This window comes from Melozone crissalis, unplaced genomic scaffold (genome assembly GCF_028551555.1).
Source record: "Melozone crissalis strain CALT ecotype California unplaced genomic scaffold, PUWL_Pcris_2 ptg000016l_1, whole genome shotgun sequence".
NCBI lineage: Eukaryota > Metazoa > Chordata > Aves > Passeriformes > Passerellidae > Melozone > Melozone crissalis.
Window position 1 is genome coordinate 53564085 of NW_026535794.1, and position 23652 is coordinate 53587736.

The 23652-nt window shown below is 42.0% G+C and overlaps 1 protein-coding gene across 1 annotated transcript in view; it reads left to right on the forward strand.

Annotated features, from left to right (window-relative positions):
* Window positions 1-23652, forward strand: part of GLI3 (GLI family zinc finger 3) — a 203816-nt gene that overhangs the window by 91392 nt on the left and 88772 nt on the right. The window contains exon 4 of the mRNA XM_054273943.1: window positions 20144-20249. Coding sequence (XP_054129918.1) covers window positions 20144-20249 — 106 coding nt within the window. The remainder of the gene's footprint in view (window positions 1-20143; window positions 20250-23652) is intronic.

Genomic DNA, 23652 nt, shown 5'->3' on the forward strand with positions numbered 1-23652 from the left:
TTGACTTTAGGGAACTATAACTTTAGGGAATCTACAAGTTTTGTATTTCATTACAAAAGCCAGTAGGGCTTCTGGGGAGCCCTACTCTTTTAGTCTTTGCTTTAATTATTGTATACTCCTTCCTCTTAGGTCTTTGGTCCCTCCTGTGAATTTTGTGACATTTTTTGGACAGTTTTGCTTGCTTTGTTTTGCATCTGACTTTTAAATCCCTGTAATCTTGTCAGTGCTACCTGATTATTTCAGCTTAGAATGTCTCTAGTGCACAATTGACATGCTTTATAATTACTGTACATTTGTACTTAAAAACTAAATCCAAACAATAAAAGATTTGATCATACAGCTATAGAAAAAGCAGCAACACTTCAAACTTCACCATGTTAGACCTCTAATTTAATTTGTGAGTTTCAGATGGTCTTTCCTTTTTTTGTCTTGCCAGTATTGCAGTACAATAGTTACGCTTTAAATATACTTTAGAGAAATTGTAATTTTTGCCACCCCTGTGAAATTGTCTCTTAGACCTCTCGCAACACTGCTGCTGCCCCTTTATGTTGGGAGCAAATGTTAGCTCAGCAGAAATCAGAATGAGAATGTAAGACAGTTAAGGTACATTAAAGTCTTTATACTCATAAATTCAGAATTTTTCACTTAAAGGGCTTGCATTTTTTATGAATAGACATTTAGTGTGTAAAAGTCGAGTACATTCAGCACACAATGAAAAATATCTTTGTTAAGAAAGAAGTTGTGCTGCAAGAAAATAGCCATAATACTAGGAAAATATCAAATTTTGTGACAGTAGTTGCACATTTTTGAAGCATGACCAAATAACGTATAATTTGAGGCATTTCCCACATCCTTGTTGTTTTTTCCCCCCTGGAACTGGGAGGAAATGGATACTACACACCCACCCATTCACAAAAATCCTGGCAGGAGGCCAGTTTCCCTCTCTCTTCATCCATGAGCCAAGCTCCGGTCTCTTTTTCCCTTCTCCTTTCTTACTCCTCTTTGCAGTCGCTGCCTGCCAGATTTGTACCTATTTCAGAAACAAATGAGCTCCATGAGGCCTTCTCACAGAGGTTTTCTAGTATTGCTCATTATCCACACAGATCCTAAAACACGCGTTTATGCTGGAGCCGGGCTTGTAAGGGATTTTTTACTTTAGTTTGTACTATATTTCCTGATTCTCCTTCAACTTTCTCTCTGTTTTTTTCTGTTGTTTCAAAGTGTCTGTATTGGCACAGGCTTCTGCCAGCAAGTGGTGGGGGGAAAGGAGTTTAGAAGCCCTTACACACATCCGTATGCCAGATCTTTGCCAATACCTCTTCCCCAGCTGGTTTGGCAGCAAAAGTAATACCTGTTACAGCAGCAGCGGCTGCTGCAACCGCTCCAGATGCTGTGGCTGGAGCAGTGTGGCAGGATTTAAATGCACAGTCCCCCTTCCAGTGCCTGGGGGTTTGAGTCTGAGGCTGTCAAATGAAAAACAGTGTGTACTGAATTGTCCCCATGGTGATTCTCAGCCGCTTTGGGAATGTGGGTTTTGGATTGTGTCCAAAGTCTGATTTTTATCCACCCCCCAACCCCTCTTTATTTTTTCTTGTTTCCATGATGGGGTTAACACCATATGAAGAGGCACTAGGATATTAAATAGAGAACTTTGGCTTGTAGAGCTCTTCCCAGCAGACGCCTCTTTTATTTGACAGGCTGGAAACTCCCTGGCCTGCTTTAGCCCTCAGTCTGCTGAAGAGCTGGTAAGGTATGATGGTCTACAGGAGAGAGAACGTGTCCGTATATGTCAAAGAGTGCCTAGCACAGCTGAGCCCCACTCGAGCTGCTGGCTCTGATCACTGCTGCCTTGGGAGCAGAACTGGAGCATTGCTTTACATCCTGCTGGCCACAGCTGGGCTTGTGCCCACATTCCTTGGGCTGGGGGGTTAGCACGGAGCCTGCAAGTCTGTTGCAGTCAGAGGTGTGTCTGCTGCTGGTGCTTGTGCCCAGTGGCCTCCCATCAGCTCAGTGCTGATGCCCAGTGTGGTGGGCACCATGCAGGCTACCCCAGCTCTGGGCTCATTGCCTGAACAAACAGGCCAGGATGGTAGCTGCAGTGCCAGGGTTTTTACTATCGTGGTTTATGTTACCACAGCTCTGCTCTTGTGGGGATCTTGTGAACCAGACTGCACAAATGCAGTGCAGGCATGGCTTTGCACATGTGGGGCAGTAGCTCCAGACTTTTCATCCCTCTCCACTGTCCCTGCTGTATGAGCAATGGCAGGGGGCTGCGATGAGGGGCAAGGAGAAGAGTTGCCAAAGCAAAGGAGGGAGATTGTGGCCTCTTTCTGTGGCTGCAGGAGGGAGTCCCTGAGATAGCCTAGCTGTATGTGGCATTTTGGGGCTGTAGGAGCACACCAGATCATTGTGTGGCTCGTGCATGGGAGACTGCTCCCAGTCCTCAGTACAGCTTTGCTATTGTCTGATGTCTGCACGTGCTGGTCAGATCCCCTGCATGCAGGCAAAGCCTCAGTGGGCTGCTCTGTGCCTGTACCAAATGTCCCCATTCCTGGTAGACTTGTGCTTTCCGTAACGAACGGAATATACATTGCTGCACTTAACAAGACTGTTTTGGTTGGTTAAATTTCTTCTTCTGCCAAGCCTCTTTCTGGCTCCCAAAAAGTCATTACAATCCAGGTCTGCTGTGTAGTTTGGGTTTGTGTAACTGAGGTGAGTAAACTGGGTTTTCAGTCTTATTGAGCAGCATATTGATGCAAATCTGGTGCTGTGCTAGTCCCCTTAATTTGACTCTGGTTTCAGCTGGGTTTTCACAGTCCTTTGTGAGCATCAGCTCAGTGCCAGAGAAGAAGGAGTTTCCCTCTGTTCAAGGCATTCAGTTTTGAGCTGGGGATTTCTGTGTGCTGAGCTCACGTGCACAGGAGAAACGCCATCTGCCCGTGAGCCAAGTGCTTCAGCTAAGAATGAACTTAATTGGGGATTACTTACAGAGGGTTTGCTGCACCCCCTGACCTCTACCCCGTTATGTGCAGCTTGGGAGAGGAGGGAATGTGAGTCTCTTGTTTTCTCTCTAAGCCTGTGTCTGAAAAGGAAACTCCCCTGATTTTTTTTTTTTTCAAAAGGCCAATTCTATGCCAAACCCACAATCAGATACAAATAGGAATGAATGCCAGAAGCAAAAGCAGCCAAAGGGAGCTTTTCATCTTGAAAACAGCTTTCCCACCTGGCCAAGAACTCCCTGCATGTGCCTGGCACGATGGGGCAGCCCTTGCTGAGGACCTGCCTGGTGCTCAGATGCTTATTGTCTTCTCCATTTAATCCTGGTTGTTGCTGCCTCACTTTGACTGTCCCAAAATCTTTCAGGTGAGAGGGGAGGAAAGGCATGCATCTCTTGTTCTGAGGATTTACATGCTGCCTGAAATGGAATTTACAGCCTGGATGCTTTAGGAACTAGCTCCTTAGATTTCTGCCAGAACAGGCCAGAGACCAGCCTTTTGGGTGAAATAGAAGGTGTAGATACTGGTCCTTTTGAAACAGCTTCTGTTAGTTCCATCTTCTGCCATACCTCATCATAGGGTCATTCACTACATCCCAGTAAAAAATTGGTGGCGGTGATTACCTTGTTGTTGGTTTTCCGTGGGTTCTACCCAGGATATACTAATGAGTTCTATGAAAAATAGCTTTCCACTTACTAACCTGCTGCCTGCTTTAACCATTTGGAAATGTTCAGCAAGTTCTGGAGACCCATTTTGGTGAACTGAAGAAAATGCCAAGTGTACTTGTTGCTGCTTTATAGCCCTGGTGGTGTTTGTGTATGAGAAAGGGACAAGCCCCTCTTACGTGCTCTTCATCTGCACTGAAAGGCAGCTTGTGCCACCATTATTGTAAACATCAGTGAAGGGCTGCCATCTCATTTTGACTAATGAGAGTATGTCATCAAGAGGAATCTAGGAGCACAGGCTATTTTTATTCACATTCCTCTATCAAGAAGGCTGCTGAACTCAAGCGTGATTGAGAGCCTCTCAAGGATGACCCTGGGCTTGGGCATCAAGTGAGAGGTCATTTTTTGCAAAGAAATGTCACCCCAAGTTAAACACTTGGAATAGACAAGCCATGATGATATCTCATGGAGCTAAAATAAAGATCTGGATTTCTTCATTGAATGCTTGTTATGTATTTCACTCCTAGAAGTGCACTCATAAGATGCCTACGTGAGTTGTTCTCTTTAGCTCATTTGAAGTTTTTATTGCTGCAGTACGAGTAGAAGAAATGGAACTAATTGCAGACTGCCCAAGTAAACAGAGGAGCAGAAATGACACTTCTTGAGAAAGACGGGCTAATGCTTTTCCTGTGTTTCTAGGATTCTTCTTTGTGTTTGCATGTCAGAGGATGTGTGATTTCCTTTTTTCCGAGCTGACTCTTCCATGCAGGCTGGACATTTTTGGCAAGAGGGTTTAATGGATTTGGAAGGAAAGCTGTGGTCTGTTGGCTGGTGCGTGAGATAGAGCTTAGATAAACTCTGGCGCCTTGAACCAGCAGCCCCACAAAACCATGTGTTGTTTGGGTAGGCATAACTTTTTCAGCTACTAGCTGAACATGCTAGGGAATAAAAAACTGCAACAGAGGACTCACTGGAATGTTGTAAAAAACTGCAGAAGTGGTCTGGTTTAACTTGAAGATTGGGGAATGGCATAATAAAAATAAATAGTTTCTCCCTTTTTTGTATTAGAAGAGCCTCAGGCCATAAACATCTTGAAAGAAATGGATTTTTATTTTTCTTTCACCCTCTGAATGGATCAGAGTTACTTGAAGAAAATCTTACTGTACATAAACCACAAGAGCAGCAGGGTTTGGAGTCCTATTTTTAGTGCCAATAAGTCAACCAGCTTGGTACGCTGGGAAATTCCCAACTCCTGGCACCTAAAGGTTAGTATTATCAGCTCTCCAAGAACTGGTTTAAAATGTGTGTTAGTTGCATTAGGTCAGCTTGTGCTAATAATAATACTAAATGTATTGCTTGTATTATTGTAGCCCCTAAAAGAGCTGGCTATGATTTTAATTTTCTCTAGTTCGTGCTGAAACTTAGTCTTTTTATTTCCATTTTAAACCTAGATTCAGCCTTTCCACTAAAATTCTCAGATATGCTCTTTCTACCAAATGTCTTTTAGCAAGCAGTATTTTAAGACTAATCTGGGTATATGAGGAGAATTTAGAAGAATTCTCAACTCTAGATAGGACAAAAATTACTCTGTGTACAGGAAGAATCTACTTAGTCAAATAAAAAGATCATTGAAATATGAAGAGCAATCCTGCTATGGACCAAAATCTCTGCAAACAACTTAAAATGCCCAGATTTTAATGCTAGCAGATACCATTTGTAACACAGATGTTCTGTCCTGCCATCATCTAGTATCTAGGTGTTCAAAATAATAAGTTTGTGTATGTGATCGTGCAAAGCACACACAGACCAACCGCAAGATCCTGTCTGTACCTACACACCTGCTCATGTATGGCTTTTTTGGAGCTTTTTATTTGCTTATCTGTTATGAAACGTGGGGGTTTCTGATTTTCCAGCTTTTCTCTGTGACCATAACAGCTGGAAACATATGTGTGATTTTTGGTTAATGTTTGGGGTTTTTTTCCCTTTAAATGAAAGATTAAATTCTTGCTTACTGACATGACTGAAAATACTGCAGCTTTAAAAAAACCAAAACACTGAAAAGAAAAATAGGACTTACGATAAAATCACAAGAGCTGGCTATGCTGACTCTGCTGAAATGAATGATAAAACAGTTCTGACCTAGTGGAACCTAATTTTACCCTGAGAATGGAAATAACTGAAAAGTATGTTTTGCATCACTGCAGGGTTGAATTTACAGTTGCTGGGGTGTCCTAACCTTCATGTCCATATTTGTTAAGACTTTATTTCCTCTAATAAAAATGTTTTCAGTTCCTCTCCTCTTTATATGATAGTCGGAATAACTTCAGTACTTTCACAGCCTGTGAGCCCTCACTGTACAGGTGGGGTGTGTCCTTGTTTACAAACTTTCTGAAGGATATTTAGATTTTTGGTTGTTTCTTTTTTTGCCTGAAATTGTTTTAAGAGCATATGGATAGCTGATAATTTATTTTTGAAGGTTATGTGAATGCTCTGGGCTTACTTGGGTCTGTGCGTGATGACTGATGCAGAGATGCCATCCCTGTAGCTTGCTGTGATCCCTCTGGTGATGACAGTCGTGATGAACACAGCGAAAGCGCCCTTAACTTGTAACGAGCTGCCCCGTGTCCTTCCCCTCAAATGGGCGAATGACAGTATTTTGATTAAAATTCTTGAGCTGGCATAAAACAGTTCTAAGCTGCGTATCTCTGTTGAAAGTGCATTCCCAGCTGAGCAATGAGCGCTCCCAGGAATCACAGGGTGTGAGAAGGGGAGAGCGGGGCAGAGGAGCCTCCTAGCACTGGCTGCCTTCCACTGCCTCTCCTGTCTGTGTCCAGTTGGCTTTTTTCTCCCTTCACCTTCTGTACTTGTTTCTGGGATATAAGAGTACTTTATGTGCTCCCGAGGCGTTTGAATTGCCGTGTGTGTTTTGTCCAGAAGGAATGAGCTTAGTGCTTTATCTGGTGATTTGTTGGCCTTGCAGCTTTCTCACTCTTTTGTACAGCTCTCTGATGTTTGCCAGTTTAATAACTCAGTTAAAAAACGATGGAGGTGCAATAACGTTTTCATTGCTAAGGGTAAAACTTAGAGCTCTTTGTGGAGCCAAATCCACCAAAGCAGGCTACCAAAGCAGCACTACTTTTCCAGTTTAACAGGTTTAGCTGATGTTACTGGTTTGCCACCGAGTTTATTATAGTTTCATATCTCACCCCGGGCTGGCAGCAAGTGTTTTGGCTTTTCTTCCTCTGCCTGTGCAGTGGTAGTGATAGTCATCAGGGCACTCAGCCCTGCAGATAATCTCTTTGAGTTATCATTTACTTGCAAACAGTCGTGTGAAGTATTTGTGAAAAGGCTTTTGAAGTGGCATTGCGGGCGGATGCTGCCCGGAGCTGCAGAGCGGGCGGTGTTTACACAGGGGCAGAGGATTTCTCTGCCCGGTGTGGTTCTCCTCAAGTGCTCGTATTCTGTGGCTGCGTTGTTTGCCTTTCTAATGAAGTGAACTGTTTGTTTGAAATATGTGGTAGAAGGCGTTTACACAGAGACTAAAGTAAACTTCAGGGCTGTTCACATAAGCCGTACATATCTGGTTTGTGAAATGAAGGAAAACAATTTGGCTGCAGCTTACCTCTGGGAAGGGCAGTTAGGAACTGTTTAAACAATGAACTTTGCTGCAGCGGATGTTGCTGCAGCCTCTTGCAGCCCTTCAGTGATGACTGCTGCTCATGTAGGCATTCCTCAGGATGCTGCCTCGATGGAGATTTCAAAATTGCTGTCGTTATTTAAAAGGGGGATTTATTCATTAGCTGAGAAAACTTGGGTACATTCATATTTGATTAAAACCATCCCAATTAGACAATGGACTGTTGAGAGCCAACATATGCTATTGCCTTTATAACGTCATTAGTAACCCAGAGTCCCCACTTTGAAATAAGATCGTGCCCGAGTGCGCAGACATCTGTTTCTGCCTAGCCAGATGGAGGTCAGCAACATAACTTAAACTGCTAATCCTTATTGTGGAGAGGGGAACGGGAATCTGAGGAAGGTAGGAACAAATGAACTCGGATCCCGCTCCTGGCAAGGCATGAGGTATTGATGGCAATACAATGCCTGGAACATGCTCTGCAGAGCTCTGGTAGTAAGTTTCTGCCTAACCACAAGCAGAAGTTCAGAGAGCAAAGGAGGAGGGCTGGGTGAAGTGAAACCCTCTGTGGTGAAGGCATTTCAGTTCCTCTCAGAAAACCTCACTGCTGCTCCTGGCTCTGCCACACTTGTGCCTAATGGGAGCGTTAGTCAGCTGCAGCGCAGCGTTTCTCAACAATGACTGGCAAAACAGACCTTGATGCTGGGGAGTGCTTTTCACCCCTGTCATAGCACAGAACAATTAAAACCGGGCATGCAGGGACTTCAGGAGCAGAGATTTCCAGCCCTGTCCAATAGATACCATATGTTTCCATCCATCATTTATATTTTTTGGCGGGGAAGAAAGCACCAAGTTGGTTGGGACTACAATGCCACATCCTCGGCATTGTTTCTCTGCTCATTCTCCTTGGGAGCAAGGGGAGTCACAACACTTCAGACTCCTTGGGTTCGGCATAGAGATTAAAACAAACAAAAAGTCCTTATGCTCCCGGAGTGCAATAAATATGCTAGAATTTCAATAGGATCCAAACAAGTGACAATAGTAGCATTAAGAGCTGGCAAATCCTTTGATGTTATTGACCAGAAAAGGACTGTTGTGGTCTCTGTCATGAACATTTAAACTTTTGACCTCCAACCTTTGTGTCAAATGGCTTTTCCATATGGAGGGTTACTATACCTCTCTCACTGCCACTGCATTTAGTAGAGCATCAAACACTTCACTGGCGGGAAACTGATGCTTAATGCATTGGAAAAGGTCCAAGACTGCCAGAGGGTGGGACTGAAGAAAGCTTGTCTTCCCTTCTTCTGCTGAAGTGTAAATGAAGTCCCCTATTTTCTTATAGCTTGATCTCGAGTCCATACAAATGGGGAAGAGAGGATTGTGTCTCAATGGACAGGAGACAGACATCCTAAGTTACTTTTACCACCACCTCTTTTTATGCAGTGTAACATGCAAACATACAACTGAAAGATAGGCTTTTACATGTTGGTGGTGTCTTCATGATTATGAAGACAGATTTCAGCCACAGAGCTGAAATCCTGCAGTGCTGGCTGGCACTGCCCTTGGTGATGTGCTGGCTGAGTGTCAGAGAGAGGGGTTTGCCTTGGGGAACATGCCAGGAGTGCACAGAGCATGAGGTACTACATTGGCATGCCTGGTGTCCTTTCCAAACAATGACCAAAAGCACATGCCATGGGGTTAATGTAGGAACTTTACAGATGACTCTCGTCTGCTTTTACTCCTCTGTCAGTTTCACAGAATTTTCAGTTGAGGAATTCCTTGGTCCTATGGTTTCAACACTTTCAGATCTTTACTACACTTTGTTTCTGTGACTTTCCCCTTGAGACCATTCAAACCTCCTGTGTCCATATCCTCCTGTGTCACTTGGCTGTGTGGCAGGGAATGATGTGTCTCATCATCATTTGGCCATCTTTCCTCTCTTCTCGCTCCTTTTGTCTCCTTGTAGCATCCCTGGCTTCTCCTCTAGGAGGTAGAGAGGAATGAAAAGCAGCCTCCCCTTTAGTGTTCCCTTACTGGTTTGGGTGGGCAGAAGAACAGTTCTTTCCCTCTTCTCTCTTCTTGTGGACTTGTGTTCCACCTAATTCTACATTTTCTCCTGTCTTGTCCCTCAGTCATCAAGCTGAAGAACATGGCTGTGCACAGGCAGATTGTGTAACTTTCCTTCCTGGTCTGCCTGGACTGGAGGCTGGAGAAGGCTGTACTGTTATACTCATCCATGGTGGTGCTAGAAAGCTTAGACAGACTGGGGCCCATTGTGGTAGGCACTGTGTCTACAGTTGATGTACAGGTCATGTAAAGAGAGAAGCCCCCCTGAAGACTTTGATTTTATTGCTATGCAGAAAAATCTTTGCTAGTGCCATGGGCTGCTTTGCCCACTACTTCATTTTTATGCTTCTGCTTGTTTGGGTCTCTGTTGTTCCATTTTTCTGTTTTTCTCATTAGTGGGAGGAGTGTTTTTCCTCACTTGGTGAAGCTGGACCTACCCACGAGTCCTGGCAATGATGCTGATGTCAGTAGGACACAGTGCAGGCAGAAGACCTCAGGAGATGGTGCAGCTGGTTCTGCAGCCAGGTGCCCTCTGCAGCTGTGTGCCCTGCTCTGCACCTCTGATGTGGGCTCCACTGACTCAGGGCGTGAGGACCTTAAGTATTAATTAGGCTGAGGCTGTCCATTTTTGATTTGTGCTTTTAAATAAGTGTGCTCAGACACATATGCCCTTCTTCCTGTCTTTCAGCAGCGGTGCCAGCTTTAAGTGGTTGATGTAAAGGGTTGGTCACGTTGGAAAGGAGCACTTTGTTTCCAAAGCAAGAGAAATGTACATCAGATCCTACCAGTACATCTGCAGAGAGCAAGAGAGAGGATGAAAGCGTTGATAAGGCTTTAGGAGGAACTTCCATACTTTCCCATAGAGAGAATGCCCTTTGGTGAGGAATCAGGGAATCCTAAATCCTAACAAAAGTCCTAAAAATAAAAAAGTATAGTTATATCTAAAGCTGGTACTGTCATCCTGTCTTTGGGTAGTGGGAAACAGAGAAGTTGTCTGTAAAGAAAAATGAAGTGAATAAAAGTACAAAAACCAAGAGAGCTTAGTAAAAGAACAAGCAGTTTCAGGCAATTGAGGTACTATTTTTAGAAGAAATAATGAGGAGTTATCACCAAATGGGTATCAGGGACAGCCAAATGTGGTACGGAGACTCCATCATCAGAAGGCATGAAAAAGCACTTTTTTATTAGAAATACACAGTTTATACAGAAACAACGGTGGACCTAAGATTCCTTTGGGAATCTTCTCTCACCTTGATCATTCACCTTCTCTCATTGGTCAAGAAGGGACACCTCCTTGTAAACATCTTTGACAAACAGAGACTGCCTGCCAGGTGCAGAGATTGAGACAATAATTGTTTTAATTCTTTCTCTGAACTTTCTCATAGCTTCTCACAGCCTTCCCCAGGAAAATCCTGGGGGAGCTGTCTCTCTCTGTTTAGAGGATATGTGATTATCACACAGAGTTAATAAAATACTGTCATTTTAGCTCTTTATTGGGACTTTTCACTGAAGAGGTTTAGAGTGTCTCAGAAAGGGTTTCTCTCTGTTAACAGTGACCAGGCTCAGGCCCAGGGAAGTGACATAATTTGACTATGGCCCTTTTTGTTAAAAAATATTTTCCTCAAATTTTGGCTTGTAAAAATAGCTGAGATTGATTGCAATTGACCATATGACATCTCCAAAACGGGCTGAGCGAGCACTTAGAATAAATGTCAATAGGGCAAATAAAGGGAACTCACTGTGCTTTCCATCTTCAGTAATGATCTGAAACAAAAAGTAGCCAGCATAAAAATGAAATACAGAGGAAGAAGTCTCTAAGAAGCTGAGGGAAGGTGAGAGAACATGGAGGAAGAAAACAGCTTAATGTCAAGTATTTGGAAGTGTCAAGAAGTAGTAACTAAGAATTGATTTGTGTTGACTTTATTTGACTTGAGCAGTGCCTGTTTCACCAGCAGTCCTCTAGAAATGGGAGGTGAGGCCACATAATGAATACACTGTCTCAATGTGGAAAAATGAAAGATAATAGTTTTTGAGACTGTGTGTAAGAAATACATATCCCTGCTAAAAAGGGAAATTTTCAGAAACAGGTTATTTCTATTATAAATTTCTAAGACTGCCTGTTCCTAAACAGTGTAATGAAACATGAAAATCTGATGCCCAGGAGTGCAGGGACAAGTCAACCTGGAAGAAACGCAGAAAGAAGAAACAAATCACTGTGATTAATTTAGAATATGGACAGAGAGCTTAAAGGTTGCAATAAATGTATATTATCAAGTAGCCTGGCAGCCCATGTAGTAACTATGTGCTCACCTGCAAGAGCCTGAAGAATGTAAACACCTCAGAAGGAGAGTAATTGCTAAGGGTGATACAGAGAGAAGCTAAATAGTTATGGATATTCGGATGAAATTTTTAAAAATCAGATTGAACAACAGGGAAAAGAAATCTCTCAGAGTGTTCATCTGATAGTTCATCCCATAAAACCTGAGGAGTTTTTATATCTAAAAATAGACATCACTGATGTAATTATACATTCTCCTCTCTAATTCCTATCATGCCATAAAATACTCATCAAAGCTTCTAAGTATAACCTGTTTCCAAGTCTTTCACACTGTGGTCCAGATCTTCAGCTGTTGAAAATCTGTTTAGCTACATTGATTTCCCTGTGCTATACTGATACCCAACTGTTTGAGGTTTGGCCTTTCAAATAGGTTTTAAACTTGATTCTGCTACACAGAAAAGCACACATATCTCCAAACTATTGTTTAAACAAATAATGTTTGCAGACTGACTCATTGCTGCTTTCAAGCTTCTAAGAATGTCACCAAAGCTTGTTGAATTACCTAACTTGTCTTCATTTGTTCCCACATCAAATCAGCAATACGTGGATGTTTCTAGTCCCCCCCACCTCTGCCAGGTTCTAGATTTCTGTTGCCTTTCCTTAGCCACATTTACCTTTGCATATTACAGATATTTGTAATTGCTGAGTTAATGTGTCTAGCTGATATGAGGACATTCAGATGCATTCTTTGAGCTGTGTTGAGCCTTAGGGAATAACCAAGCTGATCTGTGGCAGCACCTCCTTCCTACTGTTCAGGAAGTCCACATTAAACTTCTGCTTAGAAGTTCTTTGGAGCTGAAAGCCTTGCTGTGAGATTTCTTCTTTAGTTCTCACCAGCGTGGATCAGGATTTATTTTGTTTGTAATATTTTAATTTCCTCAGTTTCCATTTTGTAGCTCACCTTCAACCACTGGAATTTGTAGTGTGCTACAGACATGTATATGAAGAGATAGATAGGTACAAATGGTTTTTGTATATATTGTGGTTATGGATCTAATTACTCACTGCTTGCAGAGGAGGAAATGCTGAGGATGTGATCCTTCATACACATGTGTAATAAAAGGTGGGAAGCATTCCAGAGCAGCTGGGTAAAACCACTTTGTGATTCTTGAGAGTTAAACATGGTTGCTCATTTAGGTTTTCATAATTTTTTGGGATGTATTTTGAAGTGGTGAAGGCTGCACTGACACATGGTGGCATGAGAAGTTAGGAGCGGGAAAAGCAAGACAGCAACTGTTGCAAAGCAGAAGCTGAATTATTTTATTACTGCAGGTCCTTTGGAGGTAGAAGAGGGAGGGATCTCTTTTGTCAGCTTCCTGGCAGCGGGCAATTTGTCATTTTCCTGCAGAAACCACATTATTAAGTTTTTAAGAAATGCTACATGTGATCCAGAGGTTATGAAAAACATGAGCTATGCTGTACCAAGAACCAGCTGTGTTAGATGAAGCAATTATACCTCTAAGCAATGGGATGGTGAGCTTTGTCATCCTCTTCTCCTGAGACCATGGGCCAATGTACAGGTGCTGGGTGTATGCAGTTGTGCTCCTCTTCATGAAAGTTTTTTAAGGGTGCTTATAGGATGAAGCAGCCAGTGTTTCTTGGGTGGACGGCAGGATATTCCTGATGCTTTTCCACCAATCTGCTGTTTGTTCTTGGGCAGACTGGGCTGATGGAGTGACTTAGCTTTCCTCCTCTAAAAAGTACATTCCAAGAGGGTTGTGGGACAGCAGTACTTTTCCCATCCCACTCATCAGGCAAGTTCATGGCTTTTTGATCAGGAGTTATTTCTTCACTTACCTGTGCATCCATCCCAGTGGAAACAGTCATTTGCAAATCACTGGGCTGTGATGAATCATAGATTGTGTTCTGAAAGAATTGGAGGCTTTTCTGTTGAAGGTGTTTTGTACATGCAGTAGAGTCTGTCTTACTATATTTTTTTCCTTTTTCTTTTTTTCCTTTTCTTTTTTTTTTTTTTTTTTTTTTTTTTTTTTTTATTTCCAGATGGGCAAATGGCAGTAAGCACTGGAGTCTGCTGAATGGACTTGAGAAAGTTTAGTTAGTATTCCAGAAGGCAGTCCTGCTCCTTAGACAGCAGGGTTGCATTGACTGGAAAGAATAATAAAGTGTTCAAACTGAAATCAATCCAGCAGTTATTTAGCCAATACCTGCAGCAAATCTGGCATATTAAAACACCTCTCAGTGCCAGCTGATGAAACCAGTTCCAGCAACTTTTATTCTAGCACAAGAACTGCTTCTCCCTCAAGTGTTTGGCATAATGGTTGTGGAACTGCTAACAATAAAACATGTTCCCACAAGGTGTTTAGATTTACAAACTGAAAGTATTAAAATGGATGACAGGAACCTAAGATGGGCCAAGGTCTTAATTTTTGTTTTTGCAAAGATAGAAATTATTTTTCAGCCATAACAAGAGCTGGAGCTCTGCTCTGGTTTTGAGGCTTGGCCTGGAGCTCCTGTGGTTGAGTTTTAAGATCAGTACATAGGCTCTGTGAGCACCAGCGGAGGGTAGAAAGGGGAAGTTTGATCATCATTAATACACACAGACACAAGGAAGGGAAGTGAGCCAATGGAAAACTGTCTATTCTCTGAATGTGTTACATCTACTATATGTAATCACAATTAACATTTAGTGCTACTGGAGTGCAGAGGACTTGCCCCTTAAAAGTTATTTTCCTCAATTTCTGTTTCTTGGCTTTATACACTTACTTGACTTTTTTCCCAGCTTTTCCGTGGCTTTTCCTTTTTCCTATTTGGAATCCCCTTCTCTGTCAAGTCAGATGGTGAGTTAGCTGCATCCATGTCAGTGTGGCTGTTGCCACCTTGGCAGCGTGTGTGTGCATGCACACACAGAGCCACGGGAAGGCATCCTGAGATAACTGGCTGCAGCACGGCAGTGGATCAGCCTGCAAACCAGCAGTGCTTCACTGGCAACCAGCCAGGCCTGAAGCAGCAGCCCCATCACCATAGGGAAACTCTTCAAAGTGCACAGAGTTAAGTGCATGCATTAACGTATAGCTGTGGCTCAGTCATTTCTTCCTCCTGATTAAAGCCTCTGTATAAGCAGACGTAGAAAACATAAATCACCCCTTGTTGAGAGAGAACTAAAAAAACCCTCAGAGACAACATGTGCTCTTATTGAGCCCTAGTGCAAGATGTAATTAAACAGAAATCCAAAATAAGATCTTTGCTTGGCAACTAAGAACCTAATTCTTGCCATAAAACCTGGCAATACCATTAAGTTCAGATCAGTTGAAGGAAATGTACGTGAAGAAACAGTGGTGCCCTTAGGGACTCTGCAAAGCTGAATATTAGAAAATTCTCATCTGGTGATCAGCTTGTGAACCAAAGGAAGTGTAGAAATTTGCTGGCAAACTCTTCAAAACTGTTCTGCATATTGAAAAGACATTAACAGAGAGGCTATATTTTGCATCATACTGTATCTGTTACATCTGGTGTGAAAGCTTGGTACTGTCGTTTGGCATCAAGGCTGTAATGGATTTCAACAGGAAGGAGATTTCACCTCAAGTGAGGTTATATCTGAGATAGAAGTTTGCACCTGGCTCAGCTCTGACATGTAATTTGCTGAGCTGATTGTCCTAAGGACAAATGTGCTGAAACATAATGAGGGCTTCCTGTGTTGGGCTTGGGACATCTGTTTTCTTGGTCCTGACCTCGTGACACAGGTGCAGACATCGGGGCCACACTGGGTGAGTTCAAGCCAGTGCAGGCATCTTCTACGGTTATCACATTAGGGTTCACCACAGACGGTAGCACAAGTTTTCTTGATGTGCTGAAAAAGGCAGCCTGTCATTTCAGCAGCCATCTCCCTCAGGCATTTGGCAGGAATCACAAGGTGCTTCAGCAAATCAGCTAGCTGAGGGCAGAGTGTTTTACTCATATCACCATCACAGCCGACCTTTCCAAATGTAGTGATCACCTAAGTAAGGCATATTGGAGAGACTAAAGTGTACAGAAGTTATCACAAACTTCAGCGAGCTTTGTAGCGGCTTAATCCTTCTGCCGTCCTCTCAGAGTGTTGCAGAGCACCTTTGAGCCAGCTGGCATCATCCCCCTTTCCAACAAGTCTTGCTGTGAATTGCATCTCATCAGACTTCAATTCAGGTTTGCTGTTCAGCATCAAGGATCATACATACCTGTCCTTTCTCCCAGTTTCTTTCTCTTGACGCTGCAGCAGAGACTTCGGTTGTCGACTTTCAGAGAACAAGAGTAGGTCTCTTCTTTTTTCCTGTATGGGAATGATTGTAATTGGAGAGAGATGATCCTATTCACTTCTTTTAGAAGATAAGAATGATTCTTGAAGGAGAAATAAGAAGGCAGGTTTTACACAACAGAAAGGCAGCATAAATTGACATATTTTTCCAGAATGATCTCACAGTTATAAAATTGATGAGTTTTTAGCATTGCAGGCAGTTGTGTCTCACACTTTGTTTTAAGGAGACCCCGCTAGTGGTGTAGGACACATGAGAACATCTGAAAGAAGCTTTCAGCAGTAGGCAGCAAAAAATTCCAAAGGCAGCAATAGCTACCAAACTCAGCAATGTGTGAGCAATGTCTTCAAATATATTGCCAGTGCTTTGGCATGTCCTTACAAGTTCTTGAAAACAGTGGAATTCATGCACAGAATCAAATACTTCTACTGAATTGAAGCTGAGGGCTGCAAATACACAGCCAGCATCTGTCCATGTACTGTACACTTACATCAGTCTCTGCAAGAGTGTCATTGGCCCAGGAATTCACAGTTGCATTTGGATGTCTGTAAGAAAACTGCCTGGCATACTCTCTGTAAGTTTGCATCTTAGCCAGAATTTTTAAGAAGGTAATAAGTAATTTCCTTAGCAGAATAAGAAGTTAGATTTTGTCGATTTGTTTTGGTGAGAGGAGTTTCTCCTTGCTGAGGGTAAGAGTTTTTTTCCTCACAGTTTAAATGAATTAATGAAAACATAGACCAGCTAACCTGTCTTTGACACTGAGTTTTTGCCCTGGTTTTCTAGATAGGTGAAGCATCTTGCACAAACAACTGTGAGTCAGATAGGTTCAGATTCAATTCCAGCCTGACTAGTCTCGCTCAATTTTTTACTTACCTACAGTATCAATAATTGTGGTAGAATGTGCCATTAATATTCTGATGGTGCCTTTAATGAAATAGTTACTGGGTGGGATATGAAAAGTCAGTGTGAAACTGGCCACAGCCTCAGTTATTGCTTTGTAAACTTATTATCTATTTCCATATAAATACACGCCAACCAATTACATTTTATGCCTTTTCAAGTGAATTCCAAATGAAGCCCTGGATGATGGGTGCTTTGGCAGCTCTCTGATCTCAGAGTCTTTCCATATAAATATTCAGTGCTTTTCAAAGTGGAGTGGTCGTGGGCCCCCAAGCACGTAGAATTTGCCAGCTACTTTTGTGCTGAGGGCTGACCCAACATGGCAGGATTTGATTTCCATCTGTAAAATTGACTCCACCAGTTCTGTAGTTCTGTACATTATTCTCCCTGTCTCCCATTTAGCATGTTAGTCTGCTGACAGTAGAGTACACAGCACTTAGCAGCTGGTTTGTGGAACCATCAGTCAGGAAATTGTATGATAAATAGGAGGTAGCCAGGTTTAGTGGCACTTTATTCTGCTTCAGCAGTTTTAGCCTGACTTTGGAAAAGTCATCATGTGGTTTTTCTTACGGGTTGCAACAAGAGATGGCTACAGTGTAGTAACTTATTATACATACACTTGAGTTATGATGTTCACCAGCTGTATTGCTCATGTGTAAATAATAAACTGTGAGATGGGTAATTATGTTGGGGTTTGATATGCAGCTCTGCTCCGGACGGCTCAGGGCTGACAGAGACAGCTCCCTGTGCCATGATGGAGTACGGCTGTTTCCCAGATGGAAACTACAAACAAGATGCAACCAAGATATACAAAGGCGCTTAATGTGAGAGGACTCAAAAAGATGTTCTTGGAGATTTATAGCCCATGCATAAATAAAACTTGTTGATGATCTGCACTGCATAAGCCCCACAGATAAAAATACCTTTTTTTTTGGGTTGTTTAATACTAAGTTTCCATTTCTCAGTGGAAAGTAAATTAGACATTTAGGAGGGTCAAATGGTGTTTCACTGCACAATTACTAGGACTGCTTTTAATGGATAGGTGCTCAGGCTGGGCATGGTGGGACAGTGAAGAGGCTTGGCATCCTGAGTGGGATTTCATGTTTTGGCCAGGTGAACCACATCCTGTCTGACATGAATATGAGTAGCAAAATCTCTGTGGTCTTACCTGTGCTCTCCAGACTCAGTCTTTGAAGGAGATACATAGGGCAGAGAAGGATTTGCCTGTGCATTTATGTTGGTGTAAGTGACTTCCTTTTTTGCTGAAAAAATGGTGGCAGACTTTGTACTGTAAAATACTAAGACATCTTCTTTCAAACCTACTCCCTCTGGCTTCTGCTGCTATAGTCAAATACTAGTTTAGCATGGGAGAGGGTAGGCAGGGAGATGTGCTAAAACTCACTTCCCATATCCCTTTTCCCCTTCGCCTGGGTGTCTGCTGGGGAATGTGTTCAGGAGGTGGCAGCAAGCATCAATGACACTCAATGACAGTGTGTTCCCCATCATCTGTGATCCATTTTTTACCTCCATTGGAGACCACGAGTGATTGGCATGGGCAGTGAAGCTCATAACAGATGGCATGCCAAGGTCCAGTTGGTGTAACAGAGTCAGAATTAAGAATATTGTGAGTTTGAGCTCCCAGCTTACATCATAAACCACAATTATTTTTCATTTATGGTTCCTAAGTCAGTAAATGGCTGAAATGTACTGTGGCTAGTCACATGCTGATGTTCTTTCACAAAATCAAGCTGTGTGACTGGACAGTCTGTGTCAGATGTTTCCAGGCTTTCTTGAAGTACTGGGAATAGTTCCTCAGAAATTATTTCCCCTTCATCCCCTGTGTGAATTCCCTCAGGGCAATGAGGTTTGTTCCTCTCATTCTTCCCGCACTTCAAAAAGCAATAATAAAGCAACCCAGCTTTTTAAATCATGATGAGGAAAAATCCTTTTTTTTTTTTTAAACATCTCTAGTTGAGACCAGGGAACTGCTTTCACAAATAATATAATCTAAGAGGAGATTTAAATTTTGATGAATAGGAAAGGTAGGAAATATAAAGAAAAGATACTTTCAAGAGCTGGTGGGCAAAATTGGAGTAGAACTAATTTTACTGCCAGTACACTATTGAAGTTTCCTTTTTTTCTAGAAGCATTTTAGTAAATCCATGACATGACCTAATGTCTATACTTCTCAGCCTTTGGTGTCAGATAAACACATGACATCACCCAAAGTGGCAACTGGGTAATGGTTGTGCAGGATAAGTTTGTTTCATGCCGCTGGAGGTGTTTAGCATTTTGTGGGAATTGTGAGTGTTTGGGGGGCAGTGGTGAGCAGCGTGTGACATTTTGAGGCGCACAGATCACAGCGGTGTGCGGTGAGGAGAGCTGTGGTCAGTGTGAGCTGTGCCCCTCGAAGCTGGGGGACAGTCTGACTGCAGCAGCTGTGGGGAGGGTGGCGAGTGCCCATGGGGTGTCAGGGGTGCATTCCCCCTTTTGTCAGCCTATCTCCCAGGCTCTCTGGAAGCAGCAGGAGCCAGCAGTTCTGACAGCTGCAAAATCCCCATCCTGTGAAAGCCATGGAGGACATAGAGCAGGGGAGCTCGCTGCAGCCATGAATGCCTGGGTCTCCAGTCATGGGGACAAAGAAAGTACTCTTCCTTTTTAGGAGCTGGGTATGAAATGAGTCCCTCTGTCCTACCACACATTCCTCCAGGTTGTGCCATTGGTGTGGTGCAGTTAAACATCTCCAACATGGCCTTTCCCAGTCACATTTGCCTTTGAACATCATTGTCTGATTCACTCCAGTTTTACTTATATTTTTCAGCATGTCACTTCAGGTTGGCTTTCTGTTGTAAGACTGTGTGTACATCTCTGAGGATATATGTTTTTATTGCATTGTATTCTCTGCTTAGGCTTTTTTTCCTGGGATGATTTTTTTCTTGTTTTAATACAAAATAAATAAATCAGGAATGCTTATGAAAGCTGTGATGGTCCTTTTGATCTGGTGCTTCACATATGGGCACATAATTATTTATTAAAGACTTTTTTAATGCCCTTTTCCATTTAAGCTATAAAAAGAGAATATTAAAATTAGTAAATACATATTCATGCAAACAGTGTGGGCCAAATTCTCCTCTCAGATAGACCTGATTGATAGCAGCATGGAAGGAGATTGTGACCCCTAAGTCATAGCACTCTTAACACATGCTTTTCAGTATCTGTTCTGTCTTTATGAATGTTGTTTTTAAAGAATCATTGGAGATACTCAGATCTGGGAACCTCGCTTGTTTTTTCAGATCCTCCTCACCTTTTTCCAGCATTCCACCCTCCTGTACCAATTGATGCAAGACATCATGAGGGGCGCTACCATTACGAACCATCTCCCATTCCTCCTCTGCATGTGTGAGTATTCAGTGTTCCCCCTTGCTTCCTGAAAGAATGGACAAATACATGAACCTTTGTAATGCTTGAAACCATGTACCTGAAGCACTTTTCCAGTCTTTCCAAAGTGTGAGATTTACTTTTGGAAAGCATTGAGGTTATCTGTTCATAAAGCAAAACCCATGCTGGTACTTGAGGAATTTCTATTATAATAGGTAACTGGCAAAGGTTACCTGTGTCTTTTGCTGACATTTATTCTTTATTGTGTCATTCTATAAAGGCTAAATTAAAAAGTGCTGAGCCCTGTGAAATACAGCCAGATAAACATGTATCTAATCTGTATTAAGCTTGGTTTTCTTCTTGGCTAAAATTTCCTTTCATGCCAAAGGTTTGTTTACAAAACAACCATTAGGTTGGTTTTCTTCCCTAGTGACTGCTATGAAGCATAATGAAATTTTTGGTAAATTTTCTTAGTCCCTGTTGTGTGCACATATAGGCAATCGGTTGATTGATGGGAATGTCACCCAAACAAAATGGCAAATGTGATAGAGCACATGGTTTACACAAAGATAAAAGAAATGAATACCAGTGATAACATGCATAGAAAAGGGTGGTAGTGGTGAAATCCTGTAGAAATAAAATTTATCTTATTCCATATGGGGAGACAGGTATCAGCATTGCAGAATAAACCAGTGAATGTGTCCAGAAAACTGCTAAATACCATTAAAAATGGAGCCGAAAAGCAGGGCTTGGTGCTTCACTAAAAGGCTTGATGTATACATTTAATCATATCTACTAATCACCTCTCACACTGAGGAAATACAAGAAGAAAAGCACAAGTAATACTTTGAAGAATAATGCTAGTTGTTTAGATGGCAGATTGCTTTTCTATGGCTATTAGTTACAGCTGTGTAATTACATATATGCAGAAGAAAAATGAAGTTGTTTTAAAACAAGTCCTCCTCTGTGAGCAGAATTAATTGATATTAACAATCCTAACTACATGCCCAAGTACACACACAATATTTTACTAACAGGTTTTTTTTGGGTCAGTCTTCTATTACTGAATTGTAATTTCAGAGCAAATTTGCCTGGAGGTAAGTAATAAATCTGTGTTGCAGTCTTCTTGGGCATTAGAGGAAAAGTGGGTATTTATAGAACGAGAGAGCACAGAAATTTGTGATTTATTCCTCAGGGTTCCTCAGATGCATCACCATTTACACCACAATCTACCACATAATAAAGTACACTCAAATTCATGCTTAAATTTTCTGCTAAATACTGTTGTAAGCTGAAGGTGGCAGGCTCAGATAGTCATTACAGGGTAATCCTAGATTTTGCATTGCAGTCAATATTCTACATGGATGGACGCTTTTGGGATCAGCTGAGGGAGATGATCCTGCTCATTCTGAAGCTAGTGGGGAATTTGCCTTTCTCTCTGTATTGGGCAGGTGGGGTAGGGAGTTTTAACCTGCATCAGCAGAGGGCCATCATCCAAGACTCAAGTACTGCCCACCAGCTTGGAAGAGGCTTCTGGAAGTCTCTGCCATGTGGGACCCTTCCTGCATTTGCTGAGCTGAGCCCTCCCTGGGGCCTCAGTCCCATGAACCCAGCCTGCAGCAGCCCAACCCACAGCAGGGCTTTTGGCTGGGTAGGCCAGTGTTACCTGCTTTGGGTGACAGTGGGAAATCAGGACTAGCAGTCTATACTGCTCTCAGTGCCAAGACTTCGTAAGAGCCCCAAAAGATGTTGAAAATGCCTCTTTCATACTTTGTTTATAGAGGTAGTCCCCTCTGACCCCAAAATCATGCTCCTTCTATGGAAAGGTGCCCTGCTGCGTGCTGTGCACCCCTGCTCCCTGATTAAGTGGTGATTCAGCTGGGCCCTGCAGAGGCAAGGAGGTCTTAGCCAGATGTGATGGCTGCAGGCAGATGCTTTTGAAATATACTCTGATATCAGCCCAAAGTTTAAACTCAAAATTGCCTTTATATTGTCCATTTTCCCCCATTAACTTCTGTTGATCCTTTTGCTCATTTGGTTTATGTCACCATTGGAATGATGAGCTGTAGTGGACACTTGGGGCTGTTGTGGTTGATGTAATTAAATATAAAAAGGTAATTAAATATAAAAAGGTAATAAAGCAACTTCAAAAAAAGTCATTTAGACTTTAACATTTTTGAGATGTTACGGTTTGTCATGCTTTTGCAGTTTTCAGGAAAATATATTTATGTATGTACATGTGAGGTAGGCACCCAGTGGTTTTCTTGTAAGTTTTACCAGAGCCAGGTGTTAGAAGCACTTAGGATTACCTGGGATCGTTTGCAGCCATTACTTGAACTGCTGTCCTAGCACCCATTTAAAAAAAAATAAAGAAGAAAGAACTGAGTTGAGAAGATATTTGAGAATTCTTAGAGAAAATGGCAAGAAACCAGTCAGGAAGCAAATGTTTACTTACACCTTCAACAATGACTTCATTGTATGAGTGGTTTTCTCCTCAGCTTTGTAGTACTCTCAAATCTGTGTATGTAATATAAATTAAAAATAAAATTTTTAAAAAAGGCATAATTTTATTTATCCAAGCTCCTTGAAATAGGTTCCAGAACCTGTCAAGCCTTAGTGGAATTAGTTTAGGTATAATACAAGTGCAGAAAAAATGTGAGGAGGGCCTTGTCTGCATGGTACCTACAGTGTCTGCACATAATTTTGAACACTGGCCAAGTGAAAAAGAAAAAAGAAAGCAGGAATTTTAAAGATGTTTACAGGGCTCTTACATACTTGCAGCTCTAAAAAGGTGTGTATGTGTGTATATATATATATATATGTGTATATATATATATATATGTGATGCTTATCGTTTAATTGCTGATGGTCAGAACTGTTGCATCTCAAATTTCAGCCTGGAGCTGAATTTTATAATTTGAGTTATAAACCCTTAAAATAAGGGTTTATGTTTATGATGGAATTGGTGACAGATGCTTATGTATAGTAGGACTAGCAGGCATTGCTGTAATTATGCTATCGTATCCTATCATTAAAGCTTTCAATTGAAAGAGGTTTATAAATTGCTCTTCCTCTTAGATAAACCACCCTACATTAAGGCATCAACGATATGGTGCAGAATTAAATTAAAATCTCATAAAATGAAATATGTTCTGTATTAGCTGTTTGACACTTAATTTGCCTCTGAATGAGTAGAGGAAATCACAAATTAACCTGCCTTTGTTTTTCCAGCCATGGCTTATTACGTGTTAGAACAACTGCAATTACAGCCCAATAATAACCCCCAACCCTTATGAAAATGTACTGAAATGTGTCACTTTGTGTTACCAAAACCTGTTCGGACTGTGTAGTTATCTTGGAATTTCTGCACTACATCTCTGGTTTGTACTTCAGGAAGATGTATGCAGCTTGAGTTGTTCTTCAG